This window comes from Bufo bufo, chromosome 2, assembly GCF_905171765.1.
Source record: "Bufo bufo chromosome 2, aBufBuf1.1, whole genome shotgun sequence".
In the NCBI taxonomy this organism is placed as follows: Eukaryota; Metazoa; Chordata; class Amphibia; order Anura; family Bufonidae; genus Bufo; species Bufo bufo.
The window spans coordinates 26,243,105-26,261,984 of record NC_053390.1 but is presented as its reverse complement, the minus strand read 5'-3'; the positions used below and the strand labels follow the sequence as shown (position 1 = coordinate 26,261,984).

Genomic DNA, 18,880 nt, shown 5'->3' with positions numbered 1-18,880 from the left:
GGTAAATTTCTAGAGAGAGAACCCACAGTGAAGACGTTTATCAGTCAGACAAAGTACACGGAGGAAGTAAAAAAAATATATATATCCCCAGTCTCCTTTCCACCAGGCACTGAGGTGGTGGAGAAAGCTCTACATCTATATCGCCCTCCATGTCTCCTTTCTCCTAAGGAGCACTTATGGGGAATAAAGAAAAATATCTTATGATATTTACTGGACATTTTCTGTGGGCTTATGACAGCTCCATGCAAGACCGCTGTCCTGCTGGACAGGAACAGGAACCTGAGATCACCGAAACCCCATCCTCCTCTATAGAAAGATTCATTAGTTGGACAAGTACAACTGTGCCCAACTGAGATGGGCAACAAGAAGCACCAGAAGCCTCCTTAAGACATTACTGCCACTTAGCTGAATTTGGTGAAGCGCTACCTGTCATGGTAGGTAAGATAAGGGAAGTAAACAGAACAAGGCAAAGCAAACAAAACAGCCGACTAGTCCCCAAATGCTAGGGAACAAAGGGGTCACCTCCTAGCAATCCCTAAAACACTTTCCCTAAGCTGCTATGCCCATGTGCATATCTCGATGGTAGATATGCACATGCCCACGTACCTAAGACTATAAACACACTGAACCAAACCCTCAGCTGAAGGGAAGAGGCAAAGAGACACCCAGCTCCTTCAACAACCGAAGGAGCTAGCGTCACCCTAGAGGCCTAGAATAATCAGACACAGAAAGAAAAGGACTTATCTAGAGATGTGTTTGAGCAGACGATCCACCAAACTTCCAGAGCTCACACAAGGCAGAACTATAACCCGCAAAGGCTATAGGGAGAGGGAGGAAGAAATAGCCTCACCAATTACATAAAGAACAACACCTGGGAGGAGGTGGGATTCTGTTCAAACCCACAACAAAACCATCTGTCAAATCGAGTTACGTGCAGCAACTCTGACAGATCTCCTCAGAACACCCACAGGGCATGGCGTGACACTACCTATCTCCTGTGCGCTTTACTTCAGAGTTCCACCACATTGTCAAGATGGCACTTGTTTTGAATCTGCCTCCTGGTACATCTACTCCCACCGCCTCCTAAGAGAGCAAGACTTAGGCCCCAGAATCCCCCTCATCTCTTCCAACTGACTCTTCCCCTCAAAGAGACCCCATGGACGTTCCTCAACAGCAGCTGCCTCTGAAAGACATGGACTCCTCACCGCTGCTGTCTTCAGATTCCAGCCAGATCGTTCCTCCTTCACCATTACAGCAGTAACCCTATAGCCTCAAACAGGTACCCAGAGACAGACTGGTGACTGCTGCCTGGAACAAGGTGGGTTATCAGCACATTACTCTCGATGGTCCTCAAGCTCTGCCTCCTCCCTTGGGAGACCTCCCTTTGCCCACCATTTTCTGATAGTCTGCAGAGACCTTGGTCATCTCCAGCCTGCCATATGTCACGGGGTAGCATCACAGGAATAAAGATAAAGATAGAGTGGAGGTCTATAGAGCTGGGTAACAGGGTATTTAAACACTGGGAGAGAGAACTCAAGGATGATTCGCTGACAATAAAGCTGAGGGCGGGGCTGGAGAGAGTGAGACAGGCTGTGACCTGTGAGGATTGGAGAGAGATGCAATTCAAAATCCTTCATAAAGGCGAAATATGCTTTTGATTTATCCTACAAGGATGCCCCGGCACATTATATCAGAGCCTGTCCAAAATGTCAGTTACCTAAAGCTAATCTTCTGCATGGCCTCTGGGAGTGTCCGTCTTTATCCCAACTATGGAGTGAAGTAGTAGACCAGATCAAGGAGATATGGAATGTTGGATTGGATCTCTCTCCTCAACAATGTATTTTCCACTATATCCCGACGGACCTGGAGGGGAACTCCTCGCAGGTGATTGGAGTCAAGGGGATACATGTAATGCTATTGTCCGCAAAGAAGAGTATTCTGAGACATTGGCTATACCCTTCGGTGCCCACTTTGGAGGAGGTTTTGGGCATAGCAAAACAGATAATGTATATGGAAAGATTAGACACAGAACAATGTAAGGGTAGAGCCACAAAGAATTTCTTCAATAAATGGAGAAGATTCATTGAAAAGATATTACCCCAAGATGAAATAAAGGAGTTAGTAGCCCCGTTCCTAGGTACTCAGTGGTATCTCCTGGAAAAAACAAAGGGTACGCTTGGAAGACTAGACAGTGAGTGGCATGAGGGATGAGATAAGCTGTGAATTATGAAACTCAGGTTTAGACAATAAGTGACACACATGATGAACCACAAGGAGCTAATTTTGTTAGTTAGGGATGTTTGTTGATTTTGGGGGGGAGGGAGGTATTTAGCGCACAAAAAATAACATAATAAAAATTGAGAAAATGATTATGTATTATTTTCGATGACTTGTCTATCAAGCAATTCGTAAAAATGGAAATGTAATTGATTTTTGACCAGATGTAGTTTATTGTATCTACTGATATGCGACCTATTCTCATATTTTTTTTGTTTGATGGGACATGTCAAGCCATGTACAATATTGTCATTTTCTGCCAATAAAATTAGTTTAAAAAAAAAAAAGATAGAGTGGAGGTGCACCCCCTGAGCTGCCACCCGGTCCCTGCCTACTTGCACCACCCGCCCTAGGTGACGGGGTGCAACTGGGCGACAGTCCATGACCTGAGTAAGTGCAAGCAGAGAGATAGAGACAGCAGGGAAGCGGACAGCCAATGAGAGGTAGCACTCGAGCGGACAGAGAGGAGGAACAAGCAAGGTACCACCCAAAACGGAAGGGCGAGGTGGGTCAACTAGCCGGGGTCAGTCCAGGAGGTCACGTCAGTACAAGAGAAGAGGCAAAGACAAAATCCAAAAGCAAGCAGAGGTCAAAATCCGAGAGGTAGCGTCTAGGTTCAGGGAGCAGGCAGAAGAGGAGTCAGGAAGCAGATCAAGGGTCAAATCCAAAGGTAAGCAAAATAACAATAATAATACACAGCCTAAGAGACCAAAATCACAGGCAACCTGTAGCCAGCAGGTTGCCTATATTTATAGTGGTGAGTGAGGGTCATGTGACGTGGCCAGCGTCACATGACCGACAGACAAACAAGTCGAGCACCAAGTGATCAGCTCGGCGTTCAAGGCAGACCTAGGAGCAGGGAGCCTCCCAGCTAGCAAAAGCCACCCTGGGAACGAGGCTGAACACAGATCCTCGCTCCCGAAGCTAAGCAGCAGGTCTGCGGCTGATGGGAGACCGAGTGCGCCTTCGGCGCCCCGTTACACCATACCTCTAGTGAATGGATCCCTGGAGACCCAGATCATACCTTTTGGGCTCAACATTTGAAATCTCTTCCAACAACTAAACAAGATTTTCAGTCCCTCATCTCAGAGGTCAGAGATATCTGCCGATTTGAAATTACAGAGGTCAGGGAGGATCTGAAAGCTATCACAAGCCGTACTGAATAACTAGATGATGTCAAGGACAAGAAGCATATCCGCTACTGAGGAATAGGTTTGAACCTCGAAACGCATTTAGCGGACATTCCGAAAAGACCAACTCAACTAATCGCGAACAAGCGATCAAAAATCCTCCATACACTACTGGCAAGCGATTATTTTTCGAATACTTCTGGCAAAAGCGAATACAAATAGAATTTTCGCCATTAACGAACATCCAAGCAGCTCCCCTAAATCTCGCGAGATTATAAAACGGGACTCACAACTACCACGTGGGACGCCGAGTTACGGCAGAAACGAGAGCAAGCACACAGGTGAACACCAACGGAGGTAACAGCTAAAGGCATCGTGATCAACGAGGGTGAGTCCACTGTATATAGAGTGGGACGCCACTCTAATCAGTACAATACCACAGCTTTGCAGAACAAAACAGTGAGTAACAAATATACCATATTTCTCACCAATATATTAGACACGGATAATGATAGAAATGGCTGCAGCTCTCACCTCTGACTTTAATCCACGAAGCAGGGAAAAAAGGCCAGAACTGGGCCTAATAGAATATCCAATAGAAAGAGAGAATCCAGCTTCTTGTGGAGTAAAAAATAGTTCTTTATTGGCTCATCATATAAAATCCACCAAAATCACAGGAAAAAGGTGTAGTAACATGTTTCGGGCTACAGAATCCAGCCCTTCATCAAGGATGTCTTGATGAAGGGCTGGATTCTGTAGCCCGAAACATGTTACTACACCTTTTTCCTGTGATTTTGGTGGATTTTATATGATGAGCCAATAAATAACTATTTTTTACTCCACAAGAAGCTGGATTCTCTCTTTCTATTGGATATTAGACACGGATGCATCATTAGATTAAATCCCTAGCAAATATCGGGAGTTGAACAAAAACAACAGTGAACAACATACTATTGATATATGCTGAAAGAAACGCTGTTGCAAAATCATTGTGATCACCAACATCCATGTTTTTAAAGGGTGGCAGGGATAGCTGCATCCTGAAACTGGAAAATAATTAATCACTTATAGACTGCTACTGATGACGGTTGCCTTTGATATTAACTGCTGCAACCAACAACCGCTGCTTCAATATTGCTTCTATCCTTGTCACCGATGAGTACAAGTATTAATGACATTTGCAGTTACCAATACAATATTGCTGCTACATAATACCCGCTGCTCTTAATATTGCCAATTTTGCTGCTATCAATAACCACTATTTTTATACACGCTTTTAAATTTATTATTTTATTGTTTAAATTATTTTAAACCATTGTTGTTGAAATTTTGTGATAATAAATATTATATCAACCCTTAGTTACCTACATAACCAGATGAGGAGTGCCTGCTATATTTGAAAAACGTATTACATTAATCTGTGTTTGGGAGAAAAATCGATTAAATCCCTCCTTTCCCAGTCCGTGAGTTTTTTTGGGAGGCCGTCTCTTGGCAGGTTTGCTGTTGTGCCATGTTCTTTCCATTTGGTTATGATAGATTTGATGGTGCTCCTGGGGATCATCAAAGATTTGGATATTTTTTTTTTTATAACCTAACCCTGACTTCTCAACAACATTGTCCCTTACTTGTTTGGAGAGTTCCCTGGTCTTCATGGCAGTGTTTGGTTAGTGATGCCTCTTGCTTAGGTGCTGCAGAATTTGGGGCCTTTCAAAAAAAGGTGTGTATATGTAATGACAGATCATGTGACACTTAGATTGCACACAGGTAGACATCATTTCACTAATCATGTGACTTCTGAAGGTAATGGGTTGCATCAGAGCTTTTTATTGGGCTTCCTAACAAAGGGGGTGAATACATACGCACATGACAATTTTCTGTTTTCTATTTCTAAACAATAGTTTTATTTAGATGTTTTTCTCATTTCACTTCACCAACTTAGACTATTGTGTTCTGATCCATCAATATACAATTCAGATTAACAAAACATTGAACGTAAGGCTGTAATGTAACAAAATACCAAAAAAGTCAAGGGGGGGGGGGGGGTGAATACTTTTGCACTGTATATGTAATATTAATGTAATAAAGTGTCTTGCTTTATATTAAGCTGGTCACTTAGTACATACTTGGTATATATATATGCTAGGTGGATTAGCAGACCGAACTATACTTCGGTTAGCACTCCATTTCACACATTGTTGACTCAGAAAGTCCACCTGCCCATTTTCCACCTCCCTGATATGGACTGCTGAAATCGAGGAACATGCTTTTTCCGCTAATAGGAGGATTCTCTGGGCCTGCTGCATTAGAATCCTGCATCTTGTACTCCATTGTCTGTTCAGATAAGAAATCACTGTTTTGTTGTCCGACATAACCCTGAGATTCCTTCCCCTTATTCTTGGAAGGACCGAACATATGGCAAGGCCGACAGCCATCAGTTCCTTTAGGTTTGAGGATACCCTTTTTAGAGTGTCCTCCCAACGGCCCTGTTCTGGACTTTCCAGAATATGAGTCCCCCACCCCGAGGGACTTGCATCGGTTGTTAGACAAACCAGGTCTTCCAACTTCCATGGGACCCCCTGAACCAAATTCTTCTTTTCCAACCACCAGGCCAGACATGAGTCTGGTCCGAGATTGTTATCTTCTGATCTAGGGAGCTGTCCTTTTGCCAATGGGACACAATTTCCCATTGGAAATCCCTTAAGTGGAGTTGCGCCCATTTTACCGCCGGGATACACGACGTAAGGGACCCCAGTATTGACATTGCCTTCCTTATGGGAATTACTGGGTTTCTGGCTAAATCTCTGACCATGTCTTTAATCTGGCAGATTTTTCTTCCGGCAACAAACATTTCTGGGAAGAAGAGTCTAGAATCAGACCCAATAATGTTTGAACTTTGGTAGCTCGTGATTTTTCTAGATTTAAGACCCAGCCTAATCTGTGTAAAATCTCTGAAAATACAGAGACCGCTGTTCCACGGGCAGCTTCTGTTTTTTTCTATTAAAAAAATCGTCCAGGTAGGGAATAAAAAGAATATCTTTTTCTCTTATGTGGGCTGCAATTTTCGCAATTATTTTTGTAAAGACCCGGGGGGCCATGTGAGGCCAAATGGAAGTGCTTGAAATTGAAGATGTTGCAACTGCCCATCTATTTTCACTGCGACTCTTAAGAATTTCTGGTGACCATGAAAGATTGGGACTTGATAGTATGTGTCTCTGAGATCGAGTACAGCCATAAAACAATGTGGAGGAAGAAGGTTTATCACTGATCTTATCGTTTCCATTTAGAATTTTTTTTTATCTGGAGAAACTGGTTTAACCTTTTTAGGTTTATTATAGTTCTGAAGGAGCCATCCGTTTTTTTTTTTTACTAAAAACAGAGGGGGGGGAAGTAAAAACCTTTGCCTTCTTCTCCTTCTAAAACCGGGACTAGTACCAACTTTCTGATTAATTTTAGTACTTCTATTTCCATTATGGACCTCATTTGACACAAAGAGTGACTTTTTGTAATCAGGAACCTACCTGGAGGATCCATGCGAAATTCTAGTTTTAAGCCTGATTGTATGGTGTCCAGAATCCAAGAGCTTGCAGAGATCTGGGACCAGGCGGAGACATACATTTATTACTCTTACTGGTAATCTGTTTTCCATGAGCCCATGACAGCACCTGTGAGAGATCCTCCCCCTTCCGGACAGGAAACAGGAACTTCACAGATCTTTAAATAGGGTTCTCCATACACCATCCTCAGTTTGTGACAATATTCCTAGGACTGTCCATTTTCTAAAATGTAGTGAAACTTAACATACTATACATAAAGAAAGCATCTTAAATATATGACTTTTTTTTACCCTTTAGGGTGGAAATAATGTAGGTGCTCTCATGGGCTCATGGAAAACAGACTACCGGTAAGAGTAATAAATGTATTTCCATTACGCCCCATGACAGCACCTGTGAGAGAATAGACTGCACGCCGTGGATGTAATATGACCGGCCTTTCAGCTTGATAAAGGGCACCAAACTGGGCCCGAAACGTTGCAATAAGCAATAAATGTCACTATGAGATTGTATCACTGGTAAAATAAAATATTGAAATTAAAGCTGTCCTTGGTGTGCTGTCTCCAAACTACTGATACAAGCTACTTAACGACTCCCTGGGTGGAAGGAATCCGCTTGATAAGACGTGTGCTGAGGTTTTGCTGTGATTAGAAGCACCTGTGAGAGAATAGACTAGATAATTTTAGGGTGGGATTACTGCCTGCAAGACTTTTCTCCCAAAGGCCAAGTCCTGAGCAGAAGATAGATCCAATCTATAAATCTTTATAAAATGTGCTTGGAGAGCTCCAGGTAGCTGCTCTACAAATTTGGTCAATTGTGGCACAGCCTTTTTCTGCCCAAGAAGCAGCTATAGCCCTTGTGGAGTGGGCTGAGAACCCTAAAGGAACCTGAAGATCTGCTGAAGAGTAGGTTAGACTTCTAGTTCTCATTATCTTTTGCGAAATCGTACGGTGAGTAACTTTTAGACCCTTGTTTGGGCCCTGGAATTGAACAAATAACTGAGGGGCTTTCCTCCACTCTTTCGTAAAGTCTAAGTATTTACACACAGATCACCTTACATCTAGCGTATGGAATTTTTTCATTCTGGCAGATTTCTTGGGACCTGTGGAAATCGGAAACCACCTTAGGTAGAAAGGCAAGGTCCGGTCTCAACACATTACTGTCCTCTAAGATCAAGGTATAAGGAGGGGAAGCGGATAAGGCCGAAATCTCCCCTACCCACCTGGTTGATGTGATAGCTACAAGAAAGGCTGTCTTGTAAGACAGCATTTTCAAGGAGATTGAGTCTAATGGTTCAAAAGGACTTAGTTTGAGCATGGAAAGTACAATATTTAAATCCCAAGGAGACGATCTGGGTGTAGAGGAGGGATTTAATCTAGTTAACGCCTTTATGAATCGTTTGATCCATGGATGAGATGCCAAAGGACAATCGAACAATACACTTAGGGCAGAGACCTGAACTTTAAGTGTACTAGGTCTTAATTACTTATTGAGGCCTTTCTGTAAAAAAAAATTAATCTGTGGGATCTGTGGAGGAGCTGACAGATCCAAATTAGAGTCCGCAAACCTAATAAAGGTTTTCGAAACTCTCAAATAAATGTCAGTGGTAACTTTTTTCCTACTGGCTAGTAACGTCTCTCTACTATCTGATCTGACAAACCCCTGGCTTTAAGGAATTTTCTTTCAATATCCATGCTGTTAAGTGTAGATTCCCTATCTCGGGATGGTGAAGGGGCCAAAGAGACAGCTTCCTTAACCAAGTAAACCATACTCTTTTCGGCCAATAGGGGGCTATTAAGATTACGGTTGCCTCCTCACTCCATATTTTCTGGATTACTCTGGGCAAAAGCGTGAGAGGTGGAAAAGCGTAGACTAGATTCTTGCCCCAAGGTTGTGACAGTGCACAGATCCCCTGGGCCTGATCCTTTGGGTTGAGGGAGAAAAACTTTTAGCATTTCTTGTTTTTCTAGGAAGCAAACAGGTCTATCGATGGGGTCCCCCCAGTTCGAACACCTCCTGGCACAGGCACCCCTCGCCCTGACTGACCTTGTGCCTGCTCAGGAAGTCTGCCTGAGAGTTCTATGACCCTTTTAGATGTACTGCTAAAAGAGAACAGACTTCACACTCTAGTGACTGGAAGATCTTGGACGACAAATTTAGTAATTGAGGAGACCTCGTCCCCCCCTGCCTGTTGATGTAGGATACCGCTGTCGCACTGTCTGACATAATCCTGACATGCCTGTTTTTTAGGGAGGGAACGCATTCCTTCAGAGCACAGTATATCACCCTTAGCTCTCTGTAGTTTTGAGATTGTTGGCTTTGAAATACTGACCACTGTCCCTGGGAAAACACCAAAACTGAGTGAGCCCTCTACCCCTGAAGGCTGGCGTCGGTTGTGATGATTAGAGGTTTGTCCTTTATCCGTTCCACCCCTTGACTCAGGTTTTCTAACGCTGTCCACGACTTCAGGGAGTTTCTTACCGACAAGGGTAGCAGTATTTTGAGATCTAGTGAAATTAAGTCCTTGCACATCCTTTCTCTCTGGGACATTTGAAAAATTCTGAATCTGAACTGTGCCCATTTTACTGCCAGTATACAAGATGTCATTAATCCTAGAACTGACATTGCCTCCCTTAGGGCTGTTTCACACGAACGGATGCTGTGCGTGTCATCCGCAGCGTGAATTAAAGCCAAGCCCTGTACCGGACAGCAGAGACACTGAGCATTAACATGATTGATGATGCTCTGTGCCTCTCTGTGATCTTTTTACTACAAAATCACAGTGAGATAAAGTCGTCACCGTGATTTTGTAGTAAAAAGGTGACAGAGAGGCCGGTGCGGGGCTTGGCTGTAATTCACGCTGCAGAGGAAACGCACAGCATCCGTGTCACGGGGGAGCGTCACGGGTATCAAGATAGAGCGGAGCTGCACCCCCTGAGCTGCCACCCGGTCCCCTGTCCCTGCCTACTTGCACCACCCACCCTAGGTGACGGGGTGCAACTGGGCGACAGTCCCTGAACTGCGTAATTGCAAGCAGAGAGATAGAGACAGCAGGGAAGCGGACAGCCAATGAGAAGTAGCACTCAAGCGGACAGAGAGGTAGAACAAGCAAGGTACCTCCAATTACGGAAGAGTGAGGCGGTTCAACTAGCCGAGGTCAGTCCAGGAGGTCACGTTAGTACAAGGGAGGAGACAGAGACAAATCCGAGAGCAAGCCGAGGTCAAAATCCGGGAGGTGACGTCAGTACCAGGGAAGAGGCAAAGACAAAATCCGAAAGCAAGCCGAGGTTAAAATCCGAGAGGTAGGGAGCAGGGAGCAGGCAGAAGAGGTGTCAGGAAGCAGATCAAGAGTGAATTCCAGAGGTCAGCTTAATAATAATAATAATACACAGCCTAAGGGACGAAAATCACAGGCAAGCTGTGGCCAGCAGGTTGCCTGTTTAAATAGTGGAGGGAAGGGGTCATGTGACATGGCCAGCGTCACATGATCCCTCCTCCCTGACAGTAGCCGAGTGCCTAGCTCGGCGCTCAGCCCCAGCTGGTCCCCATAGCGACGGGGAGTGTCGGCTGCTCCTGCAGGAGGAGTGCGGCCGAAAGCCCCGCCTCCCCCGTCACCATGGCAACCGGGGCGCCGCAGACAGGAGAGCGCAGCCAGGAGATGTGAATGTCCTGGCTGCCGGGAGATCGGAGGCCAACGGCGGCGCAGGGAACAAGAAGCCCGCTGTCTGCCTCTCGTGACAATCCGCTCGTGTAAAACAGCCCTTAGAGTGGTCATTCTGGACTTGCTGAATTCCCCTATCTTTTGGTGTATTGACAGAAGCTTCCCCATCGGGAGGAAGCACTTTTGGGATAAGGAATCTAGCTGAATTACCAGGAAGGTGCATTGGTAACTCGGCGTCAGACACGATATTTCCCAGTTTATAATCCAGCCCAAGTTCATTAATGTCTTCAACACTTCCTGAACTTGAGCTGAAAGGAGACCTGGAGACTGCTCCACCACTAGCAGGTCGTCTAGATAAGGAATAATTATAATGTCTGACCTCCTTATTTGTGCCATCACTTCCCCCATCAATTTCATAAAAATTCTGGGTGCCTGCGATATTCCAAAGGGAAGGGCTCTGAACTGGAGTTGGACAACTGACTCTTTCACCTGTACTGCCCACCTGAGATATTTTTGAGGCGAGCGGTGTATGGGTATATGGTAATAGGAGTCCTTGATATCTATTGACGCCATGACACAATTGGGAAACAAATGAAGAATTGTTGATGATGCAAAAGTTTTGGTATGTTAGATATAGATTCAGGTCCTTTAGGTTTATTATAGTCTGATAGGACCCATTTGGTTTGGGGATTAGAAAAAGCGTTGAATAAAACTTAATGTTATACTTTGTCAGGCTTGAAAACAGACACCCCCCACCTGAACCCTGCCGTCATTGTTGAGAAGCATTTGAGGACTGGGGCTTAGACTTCTCATCAGGAAAAGATCTTAGCACCAACTCTAATTCCTCCAGCTGGATATCCCCATCTAGCATCTCCCGATGCTCCGTAGATAGATTGGGCAAGGAAATGGCCATCAGGTAATTCTATCTGTCGGGCTGACCATAAGCCTGGACCGATAGACATCCATAAAATGAGCATGAAATACTCCCAGTATAGCTTTATCTCTGGTAATTAAATCCCCTTGTGCATCCCTAACAGAGGTTACACAGGAGGGGCTAGACTTTGCTTTAATAACAGTAGATAATAAATGACCGTCACTATCACCCTCCATAAAATACCTCTGGGTCCTAAAGAACCGTTTATCTCTGGCTTTTTCTATTAAATGTTCCTTTAACAGCCCCTGTGCCTCTTCCCAATTAGCGGCATTTTCCGGTGTTGGAGCTGCTATATATTTGGATTCAGTGGTCGGTACTCTATTCGATAGCTCTACAGAGAGACCCCTACATTTGGTCTTGTGGCTTTAATCAGAAGAGGACTTGGCGGCGCCCCTGGTGGTGGTGGGCGGAATGGTACATGGTGAGCCCGCTCAATAGCAAAAGGCGGAGATAATGTATCTCTCCCAATTTTATCAGCAAGCCATTTCTCAAAGAACGTCACAGCATCTGCTCCTTCTATATGTTCAGGCACACCAATTATTCGGACATTATTGCGCCTTAGCCTGTTTTCAAGATCATCCGATTTAGAGACGAGCAGTGGGACATTATGTATTACACGCTGTAGATACCTTTTTACTGGCGGCATTTAATCCTCCATAGCAGTGACGCGGCCCTCCATTTCGCCAACACGCTCTTTCACTTGCCTCCTATCTTGCCTTATAAGCAGAATGTCCTCTTTGAGGCCCCCCATGTGAGTGTTTAATGAGGTGAGCGCCATGTTGCACTGTGCCACCACTGCATATACATCTTTAATGGTGGGCTCTGCCTCCGGAGTTGCCCCTCTGCCCTGTGCTGCACTAACCTCCTTCTCTGCTTCTGGCAGCGGACCAGGGCTGTCACTTCCAGCAGCATCCAGAGGTTCCACCGCTTTGACATCCTCTGAATCTAGAGCGGTCACTGGTGGATTCGACGAGCGGGCATATTTCTCCAGCCGCGTCGCTACATCAGAGAGTTTTGCAGCGTGCGCGGCGCCATTTTGCTTCACTGGCGTGGCGAGACCGCACTCCTTCCTCTCCTTCTCCTTGGTCCTCTGGCGCGTCATATCACCGCAAAAAGATGGTGATTTGCAGGTGAACACTTCCATTTGATTATATATTAAGTTGCCCGCCACAGCAGCAGGTAATCAGGAGACTCAGCCAGGAGCTCTGAGCCGAACGTCTGCTCACATACCCGGTAAGGCCACGTCCCTTAGACTTGAATAAAAGGCGTTTTGATTTGTCCTTCCTCCAATCAATGCCTTTCTTTTGAAATCTGTCTTCATTCTTTCTGTCTCTGAAACAAAATGGTCTTCTCTGTATAGGAAAACTAGCCAAACCCCTTTTTCCTACCCGATGCTTTGTCTAATATTTCATCAAGTACTGGGCCAAACAAAAAATTACCCTGGCAAGGAATGGCACACAATTTTACTTGGAAGCAACATCCCCTTTCCAACCCTTCAGCCAAAGAGATCTTCTAGCCAAGTTTGACAATGGGGCAGCTCTGGTTGATAACCTTAGAGCATCCGCTGATGCAGCTAAAATAAAATCTACCGCTTTTATGATTGTCGGAATTGCCTCCAGCAGCTGCTCTCTTGGGGTTCTGCTAGCAATGTGCGACTCTAACTCCCCTAACCATATTTTAAGCGACCTAGCAACTGAAGTGGTAGCAATATTTGGCTTGAAGGAAGATACAGATGCTTCCCAATTTTTCCTAAAATAAGTGTCCGCCCTTTTATCCATTGGATCTCTAAGGGAGCCCAGATCTTCAAATGGGAGTGCCAATTTCTTATTTACTTTCGCCACTGGAGCATCTACTCTTGGAACCTCCTGATCATTAAAGGGGCACTTTCTTTTAGCTGATCTGGGAACAAAAAACTTTTTATCCGGCTTGTTCCATTCTTTCTTTATCAACTCTTTAATACAATCTTGGACAAGGAATACTCTGGCCTTCCTTGGCTTCAGACTGTCAAACATTTTTTAAATTGTTCCACAGAGGAGCGGGCTTCCATTCTGACCAGATTCTGTATATTCTGGAACAAAGATGGGGATTCTTCTGCTACCAATTTGTCCAGGCAGGGTTGACAACAGGTTTTTGGATAAGACGGGCTCAACTTCTTTCGGCATACCCCACATTCTCTCCCTTTTGACTTGTGGGTAGCCTTCTTGGGGGCCTCTTTAACCTGTGTCAACACATAGCCCGAAACAGGTTACTAGAGAATATTTACAAATAATCTCCCCAAAGGGAGACTGTGGGGTACAACCCCTCTTAACCCTCCCAGGAGTACCATGATGTCCTCTGCGTGCTGCTCCTGTTTCTCCATGTGCTGCTGTGCTTTCCCTTCCTCCTGCATGTCGATGGACACAATAGAAGGGAATCTGGAAGGAAAGTCTGGCTGTTCTGCTAAACCAGGCCCAGGCTGTATCCACCTTGAATTCCAAGTTCTGCCGTCATTGCTGATCCTGTTTCTTTTTGTCTCCAAAGGGCTGGTTGAAGAAATTATTTCTACCTCTTCTCTGATTTCTGAATCTATCTTCCCTAGATTTCTTGTCTCCTTCCTGATTATTCCTGAAGGCACGAAAGGGACGGTTAAACCTGTTTCTCGAGGTAAAAGGACCTTGGAAACCTGGGAATTTTTTCTTTTTGTCCGCCGCCTTTTCTAGAAGATCGTCTAACACCAGTCAATAAAGGTATTCCTCTTCGCATGGCACACCATATTAATTTTTTTTTGATGGTAGATCCCCCACCCAATTCTTCAGCCACAGAGCTCTACAGGCAGAATTTGATAAAGCGAATGATCTGGCCGCCAACCTAACCACATTGGCTGAAGCATCAAAAAAATCCACCGCCTTCCTCATCGTGGGCAGGCAGGCCAAAATCTCCTCACTGGGGCATCTATTCTTCAATTGGTTCTCCAGCTCAGAGAGCCAGACCATAAGGGAGCAGGCTGTACATGTAGAGGCTATACTTGGCCTGAATGAAGAGGTAGATGCTTCCCAGGCTTCTTTTAAAAAGGATTCAGCTTTTTTATCTAGAGGATCCTTTAAGACTCCCATGTCATCAAAGGGAAGGGCTGTCTTCCTAGATACTTTGGATATCGATACGTCAATCCTGGGTGCCTTATCCCAAGTAGCACTGTCCTCTTCCTTAAAGGGAACCCGTCACCTGGATTTTGGGTATAGAGTTGAGGACATGGGTTGCTAGATGGCCGCTAGCACATCCGCAATACCCAGTCCCCATAGCTCTGTGTGCTTTTATTGTGCATTTTTTTTTTTATACATATGCAAATGAACCTGAGATGAGTCAGAGCTTGAAAATATGACTCTTCTCTGGTCGCACAAGTAAGATATGACTCGTTTATGTTAAATTGCATAAAAAGCGGGATCCGATGAAAGCTGTAATGGCACCGGACGGGGTTAAAAGCAGAGTGTGCTTGGCGTGCATGCTGCACCTGCATTCCCTGGACTTTGTGGGGCTGTCATGGCCCATAAACAGGTAGGAACTAGTGTTAGGGACCACTCCATAGAGGCGACCTTGACGTGGTGAGTGGCTTATTACGCTTTGGCCAAAATGTACACCAATGTCTCATCCAGCATAGAGGCAGGGCAGAATGCTGGTTGCAGAGTGCCATTGCATCTGTGTCTTTTTCTTTGTATATGTATTTCGCCATAGCGATGAGCACCTACATAATAAGGATAATGCCTAGGTTTTTGGGATGCTCCAGTCTATACATGGATTCAGGTTGCCTCCTGGTGCCGGACTCATCCGGTCTCCGCTAAATTCATTAGATTTCTCAAATATGGTAAGAGTAATCTCACTTAGGCCGAGTACACATGTGACTGATTAGCTGCGGATTTAGTTGCAGAAAAGCTGCAGATTAGACGTAGTGTCATTTTTTGCATAGAAAAGGGTAAAATCTGCAGCACAACCTGACACCAGAGACCACAGGTCAGTGTCCGCTGCGTTTTTTTTACACAGTGTCTGAGAATTGTGAAGTTCTCATCCACTTTCCTGGCACTGAACAACGCTGAGGATTTGCCGCACAAAACTCCACAGCTAATCAGTCATGTGTGAACCTGGCCTTAATATAAAAGGTCTGAACTCCATCAGTAAACGCGTGTTGGCCCCGCATGAACCTCGTTATTTTCAGGAGACACATTTTGACTTCAATGGCAATGTTAATTTTCATAAATGGCGTTATGTCCGCTCCTACGGCGTCTTCCATGACAGAAAAAGGGCTGGTGGTGCAGCTCTGCTACCGGATTCCCGTCCCTTACAAGTAACAGGTGTAGCCGAGGACCGGGGGGCAGATCTAATCCTCCAGGGAGCTCTATTAGTTCTACCCCTCGGATATGTCCCTGGAGGATGAATGAGCGATGATTAAACCAATCACAGGAAACCTCTACAGCAACATCTCTCCACTTATTCAACTTCAGGAGCTCACATTGACTGATGTGCAAAAACGACTGCAACTTACCAAACAAGGTTACCAAGAGAGAAGTAATCCCACCCTCTACGAGCCAAACAATGTAACCCCCCAAATCCAGGTCTTCAATTCCTATATGAGATTCTCAGGTAACAGTGTATATATAACCCTCCGTCATAGCGAAGCTTTCCGTGACCATAATTCCTTATACTACATACAGATCCATGATAGTCAGATACACTGTCCACCCCATGTATTCTACACCCTCCGTCCCAGGGACAAAAATAAGCCTCCATTACATGTCACTGCACACACATGTATACACTGCACATGACGGGTCTTACCTTGTGATATAAGAGGCTGGTGATCCTCCATTACATGTCACTGCACACACGTGTATACACTGCACATGACGGCTCTTACCTTGTGATATAAGAGGCTGGTGCTCCTCCATTACATGTCACTGCACACACGTGTATACACTGCACATGACGGCTCTTACCTTGTGATATAAGAGGCTGGTGCTCCTCCATTACATGTCACTGCACACACGTGTATACACTGCACATGACGGCTCTTACCTTGTGATATAAGAGGGCGGTGCTCCTCCATTACATGTCACTGCACACACGTGTATACACTGCACATGACGGGTCTTACCTTGTGATATAAGAGGCTGTTGCTCCTCCATTAAATGTCACTGCACACACGTGTATACACTGCACATGACGGCTCTTACCTTGTGATATAAGAGGCTGGTGCTCCTCCATTACATGTCACTGCACACACGTGTATACACTGCACATGACGGCTCTTACCTTGTGATATAAGAGGCTGGTGCTCCTCCATTACATGTCACTGCACACACGTGTATACACTGCACATGACGGGTCTTACCTTGTGATATAAGAGGCTGGTGCTCCTCCATCATGGCCTCCTTGTACAGATCCTTGTGTCCTTCTATATACTCCCACTCCTCCATGGAGAAATAGACAGTGACATCCTGACACCTTATAGGAACCTGACAACACAATGACACCGTCATCACCCAGACCCCTCCAGTGCTGTTACTGGAGAATTTCCCAGCAGTGTCACCTCTCCAGTCAGCAGCTCCATCATCTTGTGGGTGAGTTCTAGGATCTTCTGCTCATGTATCAGGGGGTGAGGGGGAGGCTCTGTGATGGGGTGAGGGGTCCTGCTCCGCCCTCCTGAGTCCTGGAGATGGATGATGGGAGTCACACAGTCCCCCAATGTCTTCTTCACTATTGTGTACTCCTGTGGATGGAGAGAGACACTAAGGGAATAAACCCTTCAGGGGCCATGTGCTCTCCTCCGGCCCTTTCCTCCTGGTACAACGTGCCTACTTACCTTCTCATGGCTCCTACAACATGACTATCGGTCACTGGTCACATGATACATCACTCACCATACTGGGGGCTGATCTTCAGGTTCTCCGTCACTTGGAAGGTCTGGAGGCCGTTCTCCAGGACCCTGGACTCTTCCTATCACTTCCTATGATGGATTCTCCTTCCCGATGTCTGACTTGTTACAGAATACAATAAAGAGGAGAGAAATCTAGAAAAGTTTACCTCTTTGCTCAGCAGGGAGATGATCTCCAAGGTGAGGTCTAAGATTCTTCTGCTGATCTCCTTCCTGTCCATCCTTGGTGGCTCATTCAGGAGAAGGCTCGTATTGCTGGTTTTCTTCATCCTCCCTCCAAAAAGAAGGGAATAAAGGTTAATCAGTGAGTCCCATGTCCCCGATAATGAGGGCGAGAAAAAGTACAACTCATCCCGCAAAACTCAGACCCTCATAAAGCTGCACTGACGGGAAAAACCCTGAGCTCCGGGTGTATCTAAGCTCCTGGCAGTGCAGTGTGTATCTAAGCTCCTGGCAGTGAAACCTCATTCACATGAAACAGATTCTCTCCTCTAGCACAGAATGATGACAACCCCCACTATCCCCACTACTACTCCCCCCATCATACTAAGCTGAGGAGCGGAGAAGGATTCCTTGTGTGTAATGGAGGAGAATCTCCAGAGGTGACATGTCTGAGCTCTCCACCACACTGTCTCCTCACAGCTCATCTTACCTGCAGGCTGGAGGAATGGCTGATACCAGAGAGAACAAGAGCCCTGACTACCGACCAGGACCTGCCCAGTATCTGCTGCACTGCTGAAGGACCTGCGGTGACGTCACCGTCATGTGATCAGTGCAGGGGGCGGGTCCTTTTGCGAAAAGGTAGCAAAGGACCTATAGTGACATCATAGTAATTTGACCAATGCAGGATAGGAGTCCGGCCCCTACACTGATCACATGACAGTGACATCACCGCAGGTCCTTCAGCTCTGGCAGTGCAGCAGATACTGGGCAGGTCCTGGTCGGTAGTCAGGGCTATATACCTTCCTGCAGGAACCAAGCTTATCAGTTTTAGCTTCGTGTCTGTAGGAGGCAGACCTTCCTGGTTGCAGGTCTGGGTAAGGCTCCATTCAGACGTCTGTCTGGGAGAGTGGGCTCAGACCACTTTCGGATTTTTAAAGCTCCTGGCGGTAAATGAGGGTCTGACTGGCGTTTGGAGGGACACAGGCTGGGTGTTGTTTGTTCCTTCCCATTTGCCTCAGTGGGGTGACAGGGGTGTCATTATGTCTGAACCCAGATCCCGAAGCAGGCGGTCCCTTTGGTGCGTCATTTTGCCTGCGCATCATGTCGCGTAAAATTTCCATCCCCTCAGTCAGACTCCCTCTGCTTTGCGTGTTCTACGCCGCCATCTAGTGGCTCGACCCCGGACTCATTGCTTCCTGTTGCCCAACCTACGGAAGAACCAGAATGGGCGCGTTACTTGTCTAGGGTGGTACAGGACGTCTT

At 45.8% G+C, this 18,880-nt stretch overlaps 1 protein-coding gene across 1 annotated transcript in view; it reads right to left on the bottom strand.

The window, feature by feature from the left end:
• The window catches only part of LOC120991238 (zinc finger protein 567-like), a 73,669-nt gene extending 56,697 nt beyond the window's left edge, over positions 1-16,972 (bottom strand). Inside the window, exon 1 of the mRNA XM_040420101.1 lies at positions 16,913-16,972. Coding sequence (XP_040276035.1) covers positions 16,913-16,946 — 34 coding nt within the window. The 5' untranslated portion in view covers positions 16,947-16,972. The remainder of the gene's footprint in view (positions 1-16,912) is intronic.
• Positions 16,973-18,880: the final 1,908 nt, after the last annotated feature.